Source organism: Mirounga leonina, unplaced genomic scaffold (genome assembly GCF_011800145.1).
Source record: "Mirounga leonina isolate KUSES-001 unplaced genomic scaffold, KU_Mleo_1.0 Mir_151, whole genome shotgun sequence".
NCBI classification, from domain to species: domain Eukaryota; kingdom Metazoa; phylum Chordata; class Mammalia; order Carnivora; family Phocidae; genus Mirounga; species Mirounga leonina.
This window is the reverse complement of record NW_023270377.1, coordinates 104569227-104592132: the sequence shown is the minus strand read 5'-3', so window position 1 is coordinate 104592132 and position 22906 is coordinate 104569227. Positions and strand designations below refer to the sequence as shown.

The window sequence follows — 22906 nt, the reverse complement described above, 5'->3', positions numbered from 1 at the left end:
CCCCATGTTTTAACTTTTTTTAAAGATTTTTATCTATTCATCTGAGAGAGAGAGAGTGTGTGGGAGGGGAGCAGCAGAGGGTGAGGGAGAAGCTAACTTCCCGCTGAGCCAGGAGCCCGATGTGGGGCTCAATCCCAGGACCCCAGGATCATGACCTGAGCCGAAGGCAGATGCTTAACCGACTGAGCCACCCAGGCGCCCAGTCGGTGAGGTTGTTATACAAGGGCTGCTATGCACAGTGTCCACATTCTGGTAGACAAGCTCGGGGTTATATGTGTGGAATCATAGTACATTTCACAAACTTGTACATGATGAGTAATAGTTTCCTAGGGCTGCCTCACAAATTGCCACAAACTGAGAAGCTGAAAACAAAATAAAATTATTCTCTCATAGTCCTGGAAGCCAGAAGTACAACATCGAAGTGTTGGCAGGGTGGGGCTCTCTTTGAAAGCTCTAGTGAAGATTCCGTCCTTGCTTCTTCCTCGCTACGGGTGGCTCCTGGAAATCCTTGGTGTTCCTTGGCTCATAGCTGTGTCACTCCAGTCTCTATCCTCATGTTCGTATGGCCTTCCTGTGTTTCTTGGTGTCCTCCCCTCTTTGTATTAGGACACCAGTCACTGGATTTACAGCTCTCTCTAATTCCAGGATGATCTCACCTCAAGATCCTTAACTATTTACATTCACAAAGACCTTATGTACAAAGCAGACCATATTCTGGAGGTTCCTGGTGGATCTGGAATGGGGGGGGGGCACTATTCAGCACATTACAAGTCTGTGCTCAAGTTAAAAAGGGACCAAAAGAAGACACTGTAATCTTGTGGTCCCTATATATACTTCCACTTTATGGAAGAGTGACTTGATTCCTCTGAAGCTTTATTTTTATTTATTTATTTATGTATTTGTTTATGTATGTATGCATTTATTTTTAAAGATTTTATTTATGTATGTATTTAGAGAGAGAGAGCTCACGAGTGGGAAGAGAGGCAAAGGGAGAGGAAGAGAGAATCTCAAGCACTCTGCTCTGAGTACAGTGCCTGATGCCAGGTTCCACATGGGGGCCCGATCTCAGGACCCTGAGATCATGACCTGAGCAGAAATCAAGAGTCAGAGGCTTAACTGACTGAGCTACCCAGGCGCCCCTCCTCTGAAGCTTTAAAACTAAGTGTATCTGTCTGTTACAGGCTGATAACACCTTCCAGTAGACATCTTTCTCCCAAATAAACTAAATTTGCCTTTAGTAAAAATTAATTGAGGCAGCTAAGCTCCCTCCTTAATAATCCTAACAAGTGTCCTGCAGGAACTCCTTAGAAATTAGGGTTTTCCCTACATGCTGCATTATTGCTCACACTAATGTCATATAGATTACTAAAGACCTTGAACTTTAAGAACACTGGAGGCTTAAAACCAAAATTTTATCTATGGTCATTCTTTCATCATGCTTTATGTTTAAACTCTTTAAAAAAAAATGCTGGCCATCTCCTGAATTAAGGAGGGTATCTCCTGAGGGTAAGGATCATCCAACACCAATTAATATCACTACCCATTCTCTGGTCACACACACTCAAAAGGTATTACATTTCCTTAGTCTTCTTTTCTCCTGAGTTAATTATAATTTGCTTATGCTAAATTAATGGACCCTTGAAGCATACTGACCATATAATTTATCATCCAAAACAAAACATTTTTGAGAGCGAAAAGTGACAAAATTAAAACTTGCAGGTGCAAGCCGGAGTAAACAAGAAATTTACCCAAACAAATCCAGAAGGTGCATCAGCCCATCCAGGCTTATCTCCTTTGTGCCCAACACAAGTCCTGAATTTCAGCCAAACATATGGCATGTCTTTATTTTCTGGGCAGATAAAGGATAATATGTGTTTTTTTTCCAAAATTCAATCCTGTGACTTGTCACAATATATACTCCATTAATACTTGTTGGAGATGATATAGCAATTACAGCCAGCATTTATTAAATACCTACTGTGTACCTGGACAAGGTGCTCATGTTGGAATAAGACATACCCTTGGGGGCTCAGAGAGCTTAAGTGTCCCTAAAGATGTGCACCCAAAATTAGGGAAAGGGTCAGGATGGGGACATAAATTCCTTAATTCCAAATCCTGTGTTCATTCTCCTTGGTACCTCTTTTGAAAGGTTCTTTAGGTCTCACTAGATAGAGATGGTTCTGAATTGGGTGTCTTAAACACCATCCAGATCTTTTTTGAGTCCCTATTCCTATACCCTGTCCAGAATCTGTTACTTCCCCAAAATCTCCCTACCTCCTTTCTTTACGTCTTATCTCCTATATCTTTGTCCAGAACCTGCTGCTACCTGAGACTTTGGGTAACAACATGTTTGTGCACCTGGAAATCTTTGCTGTGACAGTATCTTTATTTAGTGGAAGGAGGTTAAAGAATCTATGTCAGTAGTAAAACAAATTGCAAAACAAGCTTATGCTTCTGGAAATCAAGCAAAAGTCAGTATTTTGACTGACTCATTTTGACTGGCTAGCCAACTCATTCTGAAATGAACAAACAATGCTCTGCTATTACCTAGCTTTGTGAGAATGGATGTTGATGCATGGTTCCGGAGATTCTGGGATCCAGCCTCAACCAAGCCCCAGGTTTTATTTTTAAACTATGCTGACATGATTTTTTCTGGGAACGGATTTAAACAAAATATCAGTAACTAAAAATCTGCTTGGTGTTAAATCCCTGGGCCTCCAGGTGGTTTACTTTTTTTTCAGACCCACTTATATTTTCTGTTATTACTTAGTAACCTGTGTCTGTGCACAAAAATGGCAGATGCTTCATTCATCGTGGGACCAAGTCAAGCAGCAGCACAGGGCCCGAAGGGGGAAATGCTTGGCTATTCAGAGCCTCAAAGGCACCACTCGTCTCTCACCAGCAGGCACCTAGTATGTCATGGCTTCAAGAACTGGCAAATGCCACTGGCCCAGAACATATACTGGGAATGCAAGCAGGGCTGTGTTGACTGCACTTATCACCTTATGTTTTTTTTTTTTTTTTAAAGATTTTTATTTATTTATTCATGAGAGACAGAGAGAGAGAGGCAGAGGGAGAAGCAGGCTCCCAAGGAGCAGAGAGCCCGATGCGGGACTCGATCCCAGGACCCTGGGATCATGACCTGAGCCGAAGGCAGACGCTTAACCATCTGAGCCACCCAGGCGCCCTCACCTTATGTTTGAAGGGAAAAAAAGGTGCCTTCTGGAAGTCGGACACAGTCTTGGTCAACAATTCAAGTTGCTTCCAATAAAGATTCAGATTGCTAATTTGAATGCTTCTTTTATGTCAGGGACACTAGGGTTCTACATAGATTGGCACTTCAATGAATTCTTGTATCACTCAGAGGCAGGTTTTTTAAACTTTCAGAGATGTGAACATTAAGGCTCAGAGACATAAAACGATGCTCAGGGTTGACAATGTTAGTAAGCAGCAGGGATTCACACTCAGATTTGCCTCAATCCAAAGTTCATGTTCCAAATCTGTCCATTAAGCAGAATTTTTTAGAGCACTCTTAAGTTAAAAGAGACTCAAATGAAACAGTAATCCAGACCCAGTTTGAATCAAAAATCCACCTTCCCTGATGGATGGTGGACACACTTGTAGTGAGCATAGCATAGCATATAAAGATGTCGAATCACTCTGTTGTACACCTAAGACTAATGTAACATTGCATGTCAACTGCCTCCCTGCATCATTATCTTATCTGAATCCATGGTGCTGTCTCCATTACTGGCAGCACTGTATCTAGTGTTGAATAAGCAAAGGTAGTTCTAAGTGGAAAAGAACTAATTTAGAGTCCACTCTCTTTATTAGTATCCAGTCTTCAAGAACTCTGATAGTAGTGCCCAATTATGTCCAAAGCACATTGATTTATTTCCTTTGGCTTCTTTTTCATGTTTAAATAAGGAAATCATGTAAATCATTGAACAACAGAGCAATACACTCAACAAATCCTTAAAATGTTCCTTCATCAAGGGTCATCTTGATTAGAGGAAACAGAGAATTAAGATTCTTTCTTTCTTTTTTTTTAAGATTTTATTTATTTATTTAAGACAGAGCAAAAGCAAGAGAGATCATGGAGGGAGAGAGAGAGGGAGATGCAGACCTGCCGCTGAGCAGAGAGACCAATGCGGAGCTTGATCCTAAGACCCTGAGATCAGGACCTGAGCCGAAGGCAGATACTAAACCAACTGAGCCACCCAGGCGCCCCAAGAAATATGATTATTTCAAAGAATCCTTGTGATTGCTACATTTTAAAGTAAGGCAGCTGCCACATCTGTGTTAGGAAGCAGGTAGTACTTTTGTTGATTATGAATGAGTTGTGCAACGGGAAGGACACAAGCCTTTTTCAAGTCTCAGTCTTGCTACTCACATCAGGCTGGGTTCATGATTAACATCATGGAGCCCTCTGTTCTCATCTCTAAGTAGGGATGATCTCTCCTTTGCAGTGTTTATAAAAAGCTATCAGCACAAATATGGCTCATGGTAGACACTCAATATGTGTTGCTAGTGCCATTGTTTCTAATATGCTTGAAAGATGGTTTCAGGCAAGAAAAAAAATATATATATATATTTGATATATATATATCATTGTATCTGTATCTGTATCTATGTCTGCAATCCCATCTAATAGTGCCTCTCATTTAAAAGTAACATCTATTACAAAAGGTAGATTCCAGCTTGGCCATCATGTCATTAAAGTACTACACGCATTTGTTGCACCTTCATAAGACTTTGGCAATGAGCAACAAGACTTTACAATAATTTGGCATAATTTATGTATTACTACTGTTGTGACAACTATTTCCAACATCAACATTTTTTAAAAGATTTATTTATTTATTTATTTGACAGAGAGCGAGACAGAGCGAGAGAGGGAACACAAGCAGAGGGAGTGGGAGGGAGAAGCAGGCTTCCTGCTGAGCAGGGAGCCCGATGTGGGGCTCGATCCCAGGACCCTGAGATCATGACCTGAGCCGAAGGCAGACACTTAACGACTGAGTCACCCAGGCGCCCCCCAACATCAACATTTTAACACAAAGTAAATGGAGCAAAATTCTTCTAAATCCTCTAATACCTGGCATTCAGGTAAAATATTTGAAAGATCAGAATTTATAATTATGGAGAAATCAAGATAAAACATGCTAAGATTTAAAGATATATGACATATATCTATATACACATATATACGACACATATATTTAAATTCACTTAAAGGTAAATGTACAAACATATATTTAAATCTAGAAGTATATTCATATAATTTAAATCTATAAATTTATATATATATATATCTTTAAATACTCATATGCATGCATCTATACATATGCATATATATCAATGTAATTTATCAACTCTAGTTTAAATAAAAGGATCACACTCTTAACACAGCAGTTTCATTCATATATTTATGAATAAATAAAGTCACCTGTAAGGTTTCAAGTTTCCAGAAAAAAATTTACAGAATATTCTTATTGATTTTGCAAACTTAAATACCTGAAACATTTTTTTGTGACTGTGTAGTTATTTTTAAAACCTCTTTATGATGTTATAAGAAGAACGATGTTGCATTCTCTGGCATGATAATTTGGCTTTTCATTGCATGACACTGACAAAGCCATTTACTGAGTTGTCATTTAATTGTTTCAGAAATGACTCATTAAGTGAGAAATCCATGTCAAAAGCAAAGTCGAACACAAAATGTGGAATGAAGAAAGGGTGTTTGGAGGAATCAGAAGCAACAGATTAGAATTCCCACCAAGGAAGGAGCAGCAGGGGCGTCCAGAGCATCTGTCTCTCCCAGAGCTGTCTCAGAGAGAAGACCGGGGCTCACTGGCAGAGTGGGTGGTCATCACTGGTGAACCACGTGGGGTGCACTTGGAGAAGCCACCTACCCGAGCGGTGCCAGCTATGTATGCATTTGGTGATATGATTGGTGTAGGGGCAGCCTGCTTGATGGAGTGGGGATTGAGTGACAGGCCTCCAAGCCGAGCTTGGCTGGCAAGCACAGGATCTTTCCTCAAATTATGTTTATCCAGGTGGCTTAGGATGCCCTTCCCAAGCGATGGCTCGGTGCTGTCTCTGTTTACACACCTACCCTCTGAAATTCTCACGTGCTTATAGCTCTCATGTAAACACAATGTCTGAAACACAACATGACACCACACAGAAATATGCACTAGGTGCGAAACGGTGAGGGGCAGCCTGTCCGTAGAAACTGAAGACAGAAAGTTCCCACCCCTCAGAGTAAATGCAGCCTTGTATCAGGGACCTCTCTTCCTACACCACACTCCTCTTTCTCCCTCTGGCTCAGACTCTTTCCCAGTCACAGAAGCTACCACACACAGGCAGCTGGTGTGTTTGGACCATAGCACTAACTTGTTCATGTGTATCGACTCAGTCCTTATCTCACTGGTTCCTTCCACTTTGTTTCGCAGTCCACTCATGGAACTTTGGCTGCCGATTATTGTAGGGTGTCATAAATGAGGACAGATAGGACAAAACTGTGGAAGAACCATTACAAGATCAAAATAACTGCTGGGGAATAAAAAAAAAAAATCTCATAGCACTTACTTTACTGACAAGTCAGAAACTTCATGCTCTCATCTATATGCCCATCTGTGCATATTCTTCCATTATGTACCTTTCCAGGCATTTATCTTACCTTTGACTAGGAATTTCTACATTCTACTCTTGAAGTCCGCTTAATTTACTGCATGCAGAATGTGCCTAACAGATGTTTGATATCCTAAATTACAATCAAATAAGACAGGATGTTGGGGGTTCATGATTCTCTGCTACAGATTTTTTTTTTTTCTACAAGTACATCTTTCCCACAGGCCGAAATAATTCCAGCCTGATTTTTATGACTCCCTCTCTCTTCTTCCAATAATTAAAAACAAAATAAGACCCCCCAAAAAGGCACTGCTCTTTTTTTTTTGTATAGACTTGCAAATTAATTTCCAAATAATTCTTGAGTAGTGAAACTGGAGAATTATTTGTCAGGCTGGAGTCTAGACAAATTTAGTGAAACCATGCGGTTCCTTCTCTAGCTGAGACAGCTGCTCCGGCAGGAGCAGTGCCCTGGGTGACATGACAGGGTGAAGGATGCTCTCCCACATGATCAGTCACATTTGACCAGGGATTTGAAACATAAGATCGACTCCTGCTCACACTCACATTTTGCTGATTCTCTCTCCTTTTTCTTATTAACATGAAGGCAAACAAACCTGGAAAGGATACTTAACAGGAATCGAAACTGTGCTGACTAGATTATGCTTTTGTCTTTACTATCAACTGCTATCATTGTAATCATAAACTTAATGAAGCTTGCTTTCTTTTGGACTTTTTAAAGAACACTTGAGAGACTCTTCGTCTCCGTGAGGTCCCTGCCAGGCCTGGAATCCTTCCATTGACTAGAGCCAAGTAGGCACCCGGGGCTTCAGACTTTGGCCCAGAGCCTTTTTCTTTAGGCGTCAGTAACTCCCCCAGGCTCTTCCTCTAGCTCTTCTGTCTGCTACCAGGACTCCCAGCTAATTGTTTTTAATGAGCCTGGGTGGGTGACTATCTTTGGCTGTAACCACAAGGAGATCTTACTTTCTCCACTGAGTATTTAGTTTATTGGGAAAAAAAAAAAAATGACTTTTAAGATTGCTTTCCGGGCGCCTGGGTGGCTCAGTTGGTTAAGCGACTGCCTTCGGTTCAGGTCATGATCCTGGAGTCCCGGGATCGAGTCCCGCATCGGGCTCCCTGTTCGGCAGGGAGTCTGCTTCTCCCTCTGACCCTCCTCCCTCTCATGCTCTCTGTCTCTCATTCTCTCTCTCTCTCTCAAATAAATAAATAAAATCTTAAAAAAAAAAAAGATTTAAAAGATTGCTTTCCATTTTGTGTACAAAGCTCAAAAGGAAGAAAACTGAGAGCCAGTTTCCTCTGGGTATCTTCACCACATGCCTCACGTATGTATACCCACCTTCAGTAATGACAGTAATACCTAACCTTTATTTACTTAGCATTGTGTAGAGTTTACACACATTAACCCATTTACAGTTTACATGGTGGTCCTCAAAGTAAGGTCCCTGACCAGCAGCACAGGATTATTTGGGATTTCCTAACAAATGTAAATTCCCAGCCCCATCCCAAATTTACTGGATTAGAAGCCCGGCAGGTAGGGCCCAGTAATCTGTCCCTTGAGCCCTGTGGGACATTTCTTTTTTTTTTTTAATTTTATTATGTTATGTTAGTCACCATACAATACATCATTAGTTTTTGATGTGGTGATCCACGATCCATTGTTTTCATACAACGCCCAGTGCTCCATATTTTGAGGCACATTTATTTTTGAGAATCTCTCTTTCACAGACCACATTAAGTAAGAACATCCATATACCCACTTTACAGAGGAGGAAACTGAGACTTCTATGGATTAAATAATTTATCAAAGTCATAATAGAATTTTGAGCTGCCAAACTTCAAGGACTGATATAATCTAAGGAGAAAAAAAAAAAGAAAAAAATCATGATAGTTAGAGACTAAATGAATAAAATGTAGTTAATTAGATTTCTTCCCCTCAATCATTATACGTTGCTAAAATAATTCAATATATTCACATAAAAAAATCTAATGCTCTGCTGCATGTTAAAGTTGAGATATTAACTTCAATTTCTCCAAATCTAAGGTGGGTGTCTCCAAAACCTAACTGGTTTATATATATATCGGAAATACACTTATAAGTCAAGTTTCCTGTGAACTGCTGAGGACTTTAACAATAAGTTTAATTTAATAGCAGTGGGTTTAGAAGAATTAATTTTGACCAGATTATCCTCCTTCCTTTGATGATCAGCGGCTGGACCTCATCCCATTACAAATGCAACCAGTTTGTAGGAGACTGCAAACATCTGCTCTCCCCTAGAAAGTGTCCACATGAATATTAATCCTGAAGACTACATATTGACTCCTTGTCCATGTGATGTGTTTAAATGCCACATGTGTAAATGTGTGAAAGTATTTACTCCTTAAAGAGGCTAGACCCCATGTTGGGAAGTTCTCTGAAACAACTCAGCAAATTCTAACATTAAGAAGGGAAAACAGATGGGCATCATTGTGGAACTTTCATGGACTCATGTGGAGTCAGAGGGCTGGAGGGAAGCCTGCTGATTCTGGGGTAAAGACCAGCTGTTGCTTGCACAATGCTGATTGGCCAGTTGTTCCTTCTTCCCTTTACCACAGAGCTTCATCCAGAGATAAGAGAATCTAAGGTCAACAAAAAGTGCTCAGGACAAAACTATGGGGATGATTCACAGGAAATATCAAGCTCTGAGGGGGCCTTGTTTGTTTTAAGCTAGATCCCTAGTGAAACTCAGGCTTTATTGTCAGGTCTTTCTTATTATAATCCACAGGGCAGCCCATAAACCAAGGATCCCAAGCAGGGAAGTATAGAGGAAGAGATGAAAAAGGCCTGGAAGTTTCTAGATATATGCCTGCTATGGATGGGGAGAATCATTATTAATAAGCTTAAGTGATATTTTCAAGGTCATATAAGCAATCAGTTGTGCAACTGGAATGTGACTCTAATCAAAAGCCTCCACATTTCCCTCACTCCTTGTTTCTGTTGGTCTCACTTTTGCACCAGTGGTCTCCATTAAGTCAGAGGCAACATTCTAACCAGCTTTTAGTTGGTTAACTTCTTCTTCTTTTTTTTTTTTTTTTTAGATTTTATTTATTTATTCATGAGAGACAGAGAGAGAGAGAGAGAGGCAGAGGGAGAAGCAGGCTCCCAAGGAGAAGGGAGCCCGATGCGGGACTCGATCCCAGGACCCCGGGATCATGACCTGAGCCGAAGGCAGACGCTTAACCACCTGAGCCACCCAGGCGCCCTAGTTGGTTAACTTCTTAACTGAGCTTTTAGTTATGACCAACTATGAAATAAATATCTACATTAAAACTTATATGTATATGAGAGAGAGCTAAGGAGAAAACCATTAACAAGATCTTGAAAAATATATTTGATGGCATTCTCTTATATGTGGTCTTTGTTATTTAAAAAACAAAACAAAACAAAAACAGAAAACAACGCATCAAAACAAAGTACATAAACACATAATGACTTACTTTCCTGATCTGTAGCTAAAGAAGATATGTGCATGCTAGTAGTCCACAATATCTAGCCAGCCTTGCTCTCCAGGTTTATCTCATAGATTTGACCAGGCAAATCTTGTATCTAAATTTATTAATTCTGTATATCTCAGATACATCTTATACATCTTCCTTTAATAATTTGTTTATATTTTATGCATCTTCCTTTCAGATTTTGCTTATAGCACGTATCCTGTTGTGAGTATTTCTCCCTTCCTATGACTTTCTCTTCCTCCCTTCCTATATTTGTTGGGTTTGTATTAGTCATACAGGCTTCTGTAGTTGCTAGGAAGCCAAAGTAACTTGAACGTGGTCCCTGCCCTTTGGACTCATCCTTGTCTCTTGCACTGTCTACTCACCAGCACACCTTCTCGAAGCTTCATGCTCCTGGATGGCCATCAGTGCTGCCTGTACACACATGTTCTGTTTCAGGGTCATTTGCCTTCTCCCTGATGGTTCTGCACATCCATGGAAGGGATTAAGCACACCCGAAAGCCCCCTTTTTATGCCCAACACCCAGCACACTGCCTGGCGTATAATGAGAGTTTAAAAGATGTATGTTGAAGGTCATGAGATTCTCACTCTCGAATTGTTTTCTGAAATTGGTAGGCTTAAAATACTATATCAAACAGTGGTCGATACTCAGGATGTTCTAGACCAAATTGGCAAAATAAATGTGTATGAATCATAAAGATCAGAGAACATGTCCCTGAGTTCAGAAGTCACTCAAGGTGAAATGAGGGGACTAATGAGCTTAATGTATAGTCCATTGTTTCAATTGATCTCTGTGTGAGAAAAGTGTTGGGTAACATATGCAAGCCCTTTATATAAAGGTGGATTCCATAAAGCTATAGGAAATCATAGACCACCTTATCATACAGGCCAAAGGATTCTAAAATAAAGGACTACATTCCTGATGGGGATTTGGGAAGAAGCAACATGATTTTCAGAAAACTGTAAGCTGATAATCAATAATATACAGTATATTCAGAGGGGAGTGATGGGCTAGTGAGGAGGATGGAATCTGCCATGTGTTATTGGCTATCAGTGAGCAGGTCTACTGGAATGGAAATTGCATCAGTGAAGGAAAGGAATCAAGGCCTCCAGTTGTTAGAAGATTTGAAAGAAGAATGCCTCGGTGGCTCAATCAGTTGAGCATCTGCCTTTGGCTCAGGTCATGGACCCAGGATCCTGGGATTGAGCTCTGCATTGGGCTCTTTGCTCAGTGGCGAGTATGCTTCTCCCTCTCCCTCTTGATCTCTCACACTCTCTCAAATAAATAAATAAAATCTTTAGGAAAAAAAAAAGATTTGAAAGACCATTCTGTAGGGGAGGAGGTAGACATTTTCATTACCAGTTGCATGAGCAAACAACTGGGTTTCAATGCATTAACACTCGAGGGGGACATATTCTGAGATTGTATACATCAGTCTCTCCCAACTCTAGTTCTGATGATCTGTTTTACAGAATCATCAACAGAAGACATAGGCCGGAAATCTAGTTCTGAACCTCCTTCTGAGCACACCACTGACTGGAGAGCCAAGCAGGAAGAATCTGAAACTCGTAATGTGTTAAGGATACCTTAAAGATGTAATATGTTAGAGATACCTTCTGAGCATTGCCATGTCCACCAAGATTTCCCCCAAGGCTCATCATGCTGGTTCAGCCCAGATGAAACTTGAATTTCCACTTTGGTTTTACTTAGCAGGCTACTTCCCCACTGGACCAGAATGTGTCCTGATCCCAGCCCAGTCTGCACCAGCCCCTTGTCTTAGATTATTGGGTTTTAATTCTTATGCCATCAACCACTACCTAAAGTGTTATCTGGTGATTTAGGTGCTTAAGCTTTATGGACAAGCAGAGTTGGGTTTGCATCTTGGTCCATCACTTTACTACTTCTGTGATATGGACCAAGTTCCTTGGCCCTTCTAAACCTCAACTTTCCCCCTTATAATAGAAATAATTCATTTAGCTTATTTAGAAGGTATTAGACAGTATCTTTGGTAATCTTAGCCGAGTGCCTATTCATATTGAGTGCTGGATAGAGTAGCCCCTTCACTGCATTGGGCCTCTGGAATATAGACCCCAGAGGAATCAATTCAATTCACTACAGCCCTTTGGATGCATTCTGAACTGATCTTATTTCATTTGTAGGTGCCAGAACTGCAAAGTTCCTTGCTTTAGTCATGACCTCAACTTTTTTAAGCTTCTTTTTTCCCCCAGTGGTCCATATCACTGTGGTCCTTGCATCCCTCATGAGGGAAACTTCCTATATTATGGCATGAAGACTGATTAGAATGGGGCCATCTCAAAATATATGACCTGTATCGAGCAGAGGCTGATTGTGAATGCCTAATTAAATGGAGATTAGGAAGGAGTGAGTGAACCTGTAGGTAAAACAGACCACTAATATCTTCATGGTCAATACTGAGGGATCCACCACCAACAGATACTTGTTTAAAACCAGTACCTGAGAGGGGCTCATTAGATTATCTCTGGAAAAGATGAGTAGAATACGTTTTTCTACAAAGATGGATAGAGCTTTAACATTGATAATAGGATTAAACTTAGGGGGGGGGAGGCAAATGATTAGAAGAAAGAGAAATTTGAAAAACCTGGGATTCTTACACATTGGTTCTAGTTCTTATTTTCTGTCATCATCATAAATAAAATGCAGTAGGAGACGTTTAAAAGTTACTGAAATTTTTAGGTAACATTAAAATCTCTAAGCAGGAGGGACTTAGAGTTGAATTACAGAAAGAGTTTTTATGAACACTTTCATATATGTGTAAAAGTAGTCAGAAAAGGCAAATATTTTATCCAATATGCCTCAGTAAAAAGGATTTTATTTATAAACTAAATACGGTTGAGATGGGGGCCTGGAGATCAGGTGTAAGATGACTTTGGGGACTTTGGCTTTGTCTTATGTACACTGTGGGTTTCTGGTGGTAAAGTTCTTGGATACAAAAGGGTAAGATAATTGTGATATATATCATATTTTACATCCAAGAAATCTGGTAAGGGTGGTGGAATCTCAGAGCTATGACAATGGAAATTAACTTTGAGATGAGTGAAATGCATTTTTGGCATGTACTGGCAGGGCCTACCTTAAGGGTTGAGGATTCTTGCATTTGCTTCTTACCCTGTCCTAATAAGAACTTATTAAATACTTGTGAGTCCTTTAACTGGAAACATTACCCTGATACACTGCTGTAGCCGGAATGGGTATGAAACTTGCCATCAGAAAGGATATTGAAAATGAAACATATATTATTGAATCATCATATAAGGCTTTTGCATCTATAGCTAATGCACCTGGCACAGTTGATTTACTCAGAAATGGGGGGGGGGAAGCAAAAGACCTCAAGAAAAAGACAAGTGAAAATTTTCCTGAAATTTTATAATAGATCAAAAGATGGAGACCTTCTATCTTAGGTGAGAAGAGGAAAGGATCCTAACTGACTTGTACACATACATGAGCAATGTGGATAAAGTAATTTAAAAATAGGATACCATATACTAAAACATAGGCACAAGTGGCTGTCTTTCAAATTTCAGAGTGATAAATATCAGAAAACAAAGGAACATGTCAATGCACATAGAGGCCAATGTGTTTTTAGAACACTTGCATGCTGTATGTGGGAAACATAGGTGGATTCATTAAGGGTTTGAACACACACAGGAGGGACTCAGAACTGAAGTAGTAATTCATGCATAGATTTGAGACAGTAAGTGTTTCTATGGGCCTATCTTTCCAGATGAGTGGTAATGGGACTTTGGTCTGTGTGGATTTAATTAGAGGTCTCTCTGTTCCAAATATATTTATCCACTTTACCGAACATAGGCTAATGTTGCTGCTCAGAGTTAGAATCTTAATATTTGTATTTTCTTGGCATGTCTACAAGCCAACCAGGAAGAGATTTTAAATCTGCTAAGATACTAAAATTGTCACTAAGTTTGTCTCTGAGACCTTCACACCTGATCATTTAGTGAAGTGGGGAACTCTGGCTTGTTCATAAATCATGATTCATCTCTAAGCGGCTGCCTGGTGGCCTCATTCATGAACATTCCATTCAGTGCCAGATCAGAAATTCTTCAAATTGATTTTTAGGGCATGAATATTTGATATTGTACATTGTATAGATAGGTATATTTTCAGGATTCTCATTCTGAATGAACTTTATAAAATAAAATAAATATCTTGAGTACTGGTAAATTGATATCCATCCACGGCATGCCCTAAGTTTTATTGTTTGCTAACTTAATTTCATCTGAATTTGCAAACTCCATATCATCTGAAAATTGAAAATCTTCAAAAGACCATGTGAAAGTCTCATTCGAGAGATTCTTTACTTCTATGATACATCATCCTTATTTCAGTATTTGATATTGATGTTTTCAGGTATTGACTTTTCATGAAAAGTTAAATAGAAAAATTTAGAGAGTTTAATAAAAATCTTTTGTTTGGCCATTGCTCTCATCTTGTTTATCAGGCTTAATTCTGGTAAATCTATAATCTTACTTCTAATTTTAAATTTAAAATAAAAAATAAAATGAGTAAATATAACTTCTCAATGTAATCTATTCATCCAGCAGTATAATCTTGTGGAAATAATAATGAATATTAAGCACAAATCATATTTTACATATGTACATTTGGCAAAATACTGAGTCTCTCTTTGATGGGCATGCAGTTTCAGAGTTTGAACTCCATCCATACACTATAGAAACACGGTGCAATATTATGGTTGTGTTCTCACTCCTACTTCAGCAACGTGTGAATAAAACAGTAAAGCTTAACATTATTTTTACAATAAAGTTTACATTTAAAGTGAAAAAAGTAAATCAATTTTGTGAAACTTAAAAAATAATCAAGTGTGATAAAAGAGAAATAGAAAGTAGTTTTGTATTCTTGTACCACCAGTATGGGCTTGGGTCAGTCTCATGTGAGCCTCTTGCCTCTATATGCTGTCTACAAGACACTTCAGAGATAAAGCAACAGTGACTGAAAGTTAAGGGATGAAAAAAACATTACATATAAATGGAAAACAAAAGAAAGCTGGTGTAGCTATGCTCAGACAAAATAGATTGTAAAACAAAGACTGTGCTAAAAGAGAAAGGGGGCAGTACATAATGGTAAAAGAATCCAAAGAAGAAGATATAACATAAAATTCTATGCACCATGCATAGGAGCACACAATATACAAAGCAAATATTAATAGACTTAAAGGTAGAAATCAACAGCAATATAATAATAGTAGGGGAATTTAACCCTCACTTACATCAATGGATAGATTATTCAGACAGTAAATCAATAAGGAAACATCAGCCTCAAATGGCATATTAGAGCGGAAGGACTTAACAGGTATAGATAGAACATTCCATTCAAAAGCAGCAGAATACACATTCTTATAAAATGCACATGGAACATTCTCTAGGGTATCTTACATGTTAAGCCTCAAAACAAATCTCAGTAAATTCAAGAAAATTGAAATCGTATCAAACATCTTTCCTGACAACCACGGTATGAAACTAGAACTCAATAACAAGGGGCACCTGGGTGGCTCAGTTGGTTAAGCATCCGACTCTTGATTTCAGCTCAGGTCACAATCGCAGGGTCATGGGATTGAGCCTTGAGTCAGGCTCCATGCTCAGCACGGAGTCTGTTTGTTGTCCCTCTCCCTCTGCTCCTCTCCCAACACCCCACTCGTAAGCTCTCTCTCTCTAATAAAAAAATAAATAAACATTAAAAATCCTAAAAAAATCAATTACAAGAAGAAAACTAGAAAAACTACAAACGAGGGGCGCCTGGGTGGCTCAGTCATTAAGCGTCTGCCTTCGGCTCAGGTCATGGTCCCAGGGTCCTGGTATCGAGACCCGCATCGGGCTCCCTGCTCCGCGGGAAGCCTGCTTCTCCTTCTCCCACTCCCGCTGCTTGTGTTCCCTCTCTCGCTGTATCTCTCTTTGTCAAATAAATAAAATCTTAAAAAAAAAAAAAAGAAAAACTACAAATGAATGGAAATTAAACAACTTGTTAGTGAACTACTACTGGATCATAGAGGAAATCAAAAGAGAAAAAAATCTAGAGACAAATGAAAACAGAAATATGACATGCCAAAATCTATGGGATACAGGAACAGAGATTCCAAGAGGGAAGTTCATAGTAATACAGGCCTAACTCAAGAAACAAAGAAAACTCACATAAAGAATTTAACTTGACACCTATAGGAACTCGAAAAAAAAGGAAGAAACAAAATTCAAAATTAGTAGAAAGAGGGAAATAATAAATATCAGAGTGGAAATAAGTGAAATAAAAGCAAAACAAAACAAACAAACAAAGAAAAATCCCCAAAACAATAGAAAACATCAATGAAACTAAGAATTGGTTCTTTAAAAAGACAAACAAAACTGACAAACCTTTAGCTAGACTCACCACAAAAAGAAGAGAGAGGGCTCAAATAAAATCAGAAATGAAGGAGAAGTTACAACTCATACCACAGAAATAAAAGGGATTGTTAAAGACTACTATGAACAATTACACGCCAACAGATCGGACAACCTAGTAGAAATGGTTAGATTCCTAGAAACTTAGTTTCATCCAAGGCTGAATCATAAAGAGCTAGAAAATCTGAACAGATCAATTACTAGTAAGGAGATTGAATCAACAATCAAAAATTTTCCAACAAACAAAAGTCCAGGACTAGATAGCTTCATTGGTTAATTCTACCAAACATTCAAAGATTTAATACCTATTCTCAAACTTCCAAAAAAGTAAAGAGGAGGGAATGCTTCCAAACTCATTTTATGAGGCCAGCATTAATTACCCTGATACCAAAACTGGACAAAGACAACACAAAAACAGAAAATTACAGGCCAATATCCCCAATGAACATAAATGCAAAAATCCTCAACAAAATATTAGCAAGCTGAATGTAACAATACATTAAAAGGATCATACACCATTATCAAGTGGGATTTATCACACAGATGCAAGATTCAACATCTACAAATCAATGTGGTCCACCACATTAACAAAAGTGAAAGCTAGAAATCATATGATCAACTCAATAGATGCAGAAAAACCATTTGATGGTATTCAACATCCATTTATGATAAAAACTCTCAACAAAGAGGTATAGTGGGAAGGGACTTCAACATAATAAAGGTCATATGTAACAAACCCACAGCTAATATCATTTCCAACAGTGTAAAGCTGAAAGCTTTTCCTCCTAAGGATGTCCACTCTCCCCATTTTCATTCAACATAGTATTGCAAATAGTAGGCATAACAATTATGTGCAAAAATTTGCTGTGCTTCTACAAATTGATAACAAAGTATCAGAAAGAAAAAAAAATATCCCACTTACAGTTGCATCAGAAGGAACAAAATACCTAGTAATAAATTTAATGTAAGAAGTGGAAGACTTGTACACTTAAAACTTTATAAGACCCTGATGAAAGAAACTGAAGAGAGAAAGAAATGGAAAGATATTTCATGCTTATGGATTTGAAGAGTTACTCTTGTTAAAATGTCCAGATACCCAAAACAGTCTATAGATTCAGTGCAATCTCTATCAAAATTCCAATGGCATTTTTGATAGAAATAGAAAGAAGAATTCTAAAATTTATATGGAACCACAAGAGACCCCAAATAGCAATTTTGAGAAAGAGCAAAATTGGAGGCATCATGCTTCCTGATTTCAAACCACACTACAAAACTATAGTAATTAAGATATGGTATGGCATTGGCATAAAAACAGACACATAGATCAATGAGACAAAATAGAGAGCCCAGAGATGAACCCACACATATATGGTTAACTAATTTATGAAAAATGAGGCAAAATATATGATGGAGATAAGACTGTGTCTTCAACAAATGGTGCTGGGAGAACTGGAGAGCTACATGCAAAAGAATGAAACTGGATGAATATCTTATAAAATAAACACAAATTAACTTAAAATAGATTTAAGGCTTGAATGTGAGACCTGAATCCATAAAAATCCTAGAAGAAAATACGAATTGTAAGCTCTTTCACATCAGTGGTGTGTGTGTGTGTATATATATATATATATATGTATATTTGGATCTGACTCTAAACGCAAGGGCAACAAAAGCAAAATAAACAAGTGGGACATTAAACTAAAAAGCTTTTGCACAGCAAAGGAAACCATTAACAAAACCAAAAGGCAACCTACTGAATGGGAGAAGATATTTGGAAATCATATATCTGATAACGGGCTAATATCCAAAATATATAGAGAACTCATACAACTCAATGAGAAAAATAAAAAAAATGATTAAAACATGAGCAGGAAATCTGAATGGACATTTTTCCAAAGGAGCCACACAGATGGCCAACAGGTACATGGAAAGATGCTCAACATCACTAATCATCAAGGAAATGCAAATCAAAACCACAATAAGCTATCACTTACACTTGTCAGAGTGGTTATTATCAAAAAGACAAGAAATAACAAGTGTTGGCAAGGCTGTGGAGAAAAGCAACCCTCATGCACTGTTGCTGAGAATGCAAACTGGTGCAGCCACTAGAGAGAACAGCATGGAGATGCTTCAAAAAAATTAAAAATAGAATGACCATATGATCCTGCAATTCCACTACTGGATATTTATCAAAAAAATGAAAATGCTAATTCAGAAAGATAATGCACCCCTATGTTCATTGCAGTATTATGTACAATAGCCAAGGTATGCTAACAACCCAAGTGTACATCAATGGATGAATGGATAAAGATGTCCCATGATGGTATTATGCTAAGTAATATAAGTCAATGAGAGGAAGACAAACACCGCATGATTTCACTTACCATGTAGAACCTAAAAAACAAAGCAAACAAACAAAAGAAACAAAATCTAGACTCAGATACTGAGAACAGATTGGTGTTGCCAAAGGGAGGGATTTGGGGTATGGACAAAATGGGTGAAAGAGATCAAGAAGTACAACCTTCCAATTATAAAATAAAAAAGTCATGGGGATGTAATGTACAGCATGGAGAATACAGACAATGATATTATATGGACAATTGTATTGTATGGTGACAGATGGTAACTAGACTTATTGTGGTAACCATTTTGCAATGTAGGCAAATGTTGAATCATATGCTGTATACCTGAAATGAATATAATATTGCGTATCAGTTATACCTCAATAAAAATATTTAGACAAAAGAATTCAAAACTGCAATTCATTTTGAAAAACAACTGGTTCTGATTGAAAATGCTGAAGAAAATAATTAATCGCACATCTATTTGTCCTTCTCAAGTCAACATAAAACCTTAAAATTGTTCTTCAAAATGGAAGGTGTGCTTATTTTTCATTTCAAACTAAAAGCAAAACAAAAGAAAACAAAAACCTGTAAAAATTTATGGAGTCTTCAAAATTGAGTGAAAAAATAGAATAGTCCCCCAAAGCCTTATTTAAAAAAAAAAAAAAAACTTAAGTTTTATTTATTTGAGTAATTTCTACCCGCAGTGTGGGGCTCAAACTCACGATCCTAAGATCAAGGGTTGCATTCTGTTCTGACTGAGCCAGCCAAATGCCCCTTAAAATCCAATTTTTAAAATGAAGAAAACCTGTGCTTTCTGTAAGTATTACAACCTAATATTACAGGCAACCCAGAATAAAGATGATAATAATAGTATTCTCAAGGTTCAATCTGCCATAACTAATCTCAATCCCCAGTTTACTATTATTTTCAATTAGCAATTTTGATGAGTATGGCGATTATCAAATAACGATGAACATAAAATAGAAATCTGTTTTCAACTGGTGGGGCCAACACAGAAAAATATAGACAATTGAAACCATAGGTGGCATTAATTTAATGGGGAAAACAAGTAGGGAGAATATGTGAAGGACAGATTACTCTATCAATTGCCAAATCTTCAATCTTATGTACATTTAGAGAAAAATAAATATTTGGAGATGTTTTTCCTTAAATTGTAAGCGATGTAAAGTAATGAATTATTTTATTTAGTGCATGAGTTTCTGAAGCCTCCTCCAGGTGCCTCTTGCTCTGTGCCTTGGCCTCCCTTTCTTTTTTTTTTTTTTAATTTAATTTAATTTTTTTTAAAGATTTTATTTATTTATTTATTAGAGAGCGAGTGAGAGAGAAACAGCATGGGGGGGGGGTCAGAGGGAGAAGCAGACTCCCCGCCGAGCAGGGAGCCCGATGCAGGACGCGATCCCGGGACTCCGGGATCATGACCTGAGCCGAAGGCAGTCGCTTAACCGACTGAGCCACCCAGGCGCCCTTTTTTATTTTTTTTAAAGATTTTATTTATTTATTTGAGACAGAGAGAATGAGACAGAGAGCACATGAGAGGGGGGAGGGTCAGAGGGAGAAGCAGGCTCTCTGCCGAGCAGGGAGCCCGATGCGGGACTCGATCCAGGGACTCCAGGATCACGACCTGAGCCGAAGGCAGTCGCTTAACCAACTGAGCCACCCAGGCGCCCCAGCTATGTAGTATTCTTTACTACACGTGTGCTTTTTATTTTATTTTATTTTAAAGATTTTATTTATTTATTTGAGAGAGAGAGAGAGAGAGAGAGAGCATGAGAGGGAGGAGGGTCAGAGGGAGAAGCAGACTCCCCGCCGAGCAGGGAGCCCGATGCGGGACTCGATCCCGGGACCCCAGGACCGTGACCCGAGCGGAAGGCAGCCGCCCAACCGACTGAGCCACCCAGGCGCCCCAATATTTTGTGTTGTTTTTTTTTTTTTAAGATTTTATTTATTTATTTATTTGAGACAGAGAGAATGAGAGAGAGCACATGAGAGGGGGGAGGGTCAGAGGGAGGAGCAGGTAGCCTGATGCGGGACTGGATCCCGGGACCCCAGGACCGCGACCCGAGCCGAAGGCAGCCGCCCAACCGACTGAGCCACCCAGGCGCCCTTTGGCCTCCCTTTCTGACCTCGGGCTGGGGACAGCCTCTCACTATGCCGGAGGTCAAGAGTTTGGGCCTCGGGGTGGGGGTGGGGAGTTCTTTCTCCCACTTAGAGCACACTGTCCTTCTCTTCCTAGGCGAAGATTGTTTCCAGTATCAGAATGATTCTGCATTTTATATCCCTCTTGTCTTTTTAAAGCTTTTAATTGTTTTCAAATCTTGAATGGAAGCTATTGAGCACAGTGGCTTTAAAGTCAGACCAGGCTACAGATTCTCATGCTGAGATTTTAACGGGTTGTTCAGCTTTGGTCGGACTATATAACTGAGCTCGCTGGGTCATTAGGAGGTGTGCAAAGTGCCTGGTACATAATGAACAAGTGAGTAAATAAATGCATACTCCATAAATCAATACATTCTCATTAACAATCAGACTCTTGCAGTATCCTTCTCTTTTTATAGATGAAGAATTGAGACCCAGTCAGTGAACTACTTAAGTTACCAGAAGAGGAGGAGAACATGAAACTTTTTTTCAACAGGCATCCTAATTTCCGTTGGAACTGGAGCCATGCCGGAGAAAGGACTCATACACCATCTAATTATTTCTGAATGGGCACTCCACAGTTATTACGCTACCAAGAATCTGGGTAGAGGAAAATGATAGAAATGCTCACTGGTTACCATTATAATATCTCAGATTCATTCACTGGAAGAGAAAAGATGTCCTACCCAGATGCTGTCTTCTTGCTTGTACTGTTTCCAGTTGCGTCCTGTGTCACTGAACATCAGGCTGTAACTCGTCACCCAGTCAGAGCTTCCGTATCTTCCCTGCGTGGCCACTGCTGTAATCTCTACTCTGTTTCCCAGGTCCATCTGGAGCCACTGTTGAGCATTGGAATCTGCTGGAGACCAACCGCCAGTTCCTGGAAGAAGATCAGAGAGAGAGCTGTAGTAACATCCCACATGGCCGCAACTCTCAGCTCCCAAAGAGAAATGAAATGGTGTGCTGCTAAGATGTCTTTACCCCCCGTGGTGCCCCGCTTGTCCTTGCATGGCCTGATTTCCATTCTCCTCTTCCATCCTGTTCTCTTTTATGGTTCAAGATTCATCTTGAGCCCACGCTGTTCCTTCCATAACTCTTCCTGTCTTTCCTTGGGCATTAGTTCCCATTTTCTGGATTCCTAGTACAACCGGTACTATTTATTTATTTTTATCTTCTTACAGCCTTAATCTTGTAACATGCTCTCTATCTTCTGCCTGACTGAGATCTCCTTCCTTCCTTCTTTTCTCTACTCCTTCATCCCTCCCTCTACCATGGCCCAGACATTTTTGCTGTGGATACAAAGATGAAAGATCATTGACTATATCTTTGACTCTGTCTCATCCATTCGACCGATGTTCATGGAGCACCCGGAGCATTCTGGGTACTGAAGAAAGAAAGACATGCAAATAAAAATGTTCGACGTGATGTGATGGGAAGGCTTATGAAAGGCAAACACAAGGTGCGATAGGAAAACAGAGGACAGAATGTCTCAGTAGGTAATCAGAAAAGCCTTGAGACAGTGATGGGGAGACAGTAGAGCTGAAGAAGCAGGTAGGACCATGTTGCAGGCAAACAAGGTTAAAGAGAGAAAACGTTGGAGAGATCAGACAGGGACATGGGAACAGCATACATAAAATCTCAGAGGGACGTGAGACAGTGTGCCACGTTTCCGGATCTACATGGGACTCAGTATACTTGGCACACAAAAATATTCTTACATGGGACAAAAACTTTTGGGCCCTAGAAGTTCATCATTTGATACACTGGAGCTTTGCAGAAGATCGATATTAGCTCTTGCTCAGTTGGAA

At 39.2% G+C, this 22906-nt stretch overlaps 1 protein-coding gene across 1 annotated transcript in view; it reads right to left on the bottom strand.

Annotated features, from left to right (window-relative positions):
- The window catches only part of CNTNAP5 (contactin associated protein family member 5), a 632291-nt gene extending 610276 nt beyond the window's left edge, over positions 1 to 22015 (bottom strand). Inside the window, exon 1 of the mRNA XM_035008223.1 lies at positions 21785 to 22015. Within this exon, the coding sequence (XP_034864114.1) occupies positions 21785 to 21928 (144 nt within the window). The 5' untranslated portion in view covers positions 21929 to 22015. The remainder of the gene's footprint in view (positions 1 to 21784) is intronic.
- Between the last annotated feature and the right edge of the window lie 891 nt (positions 22016 to 22906).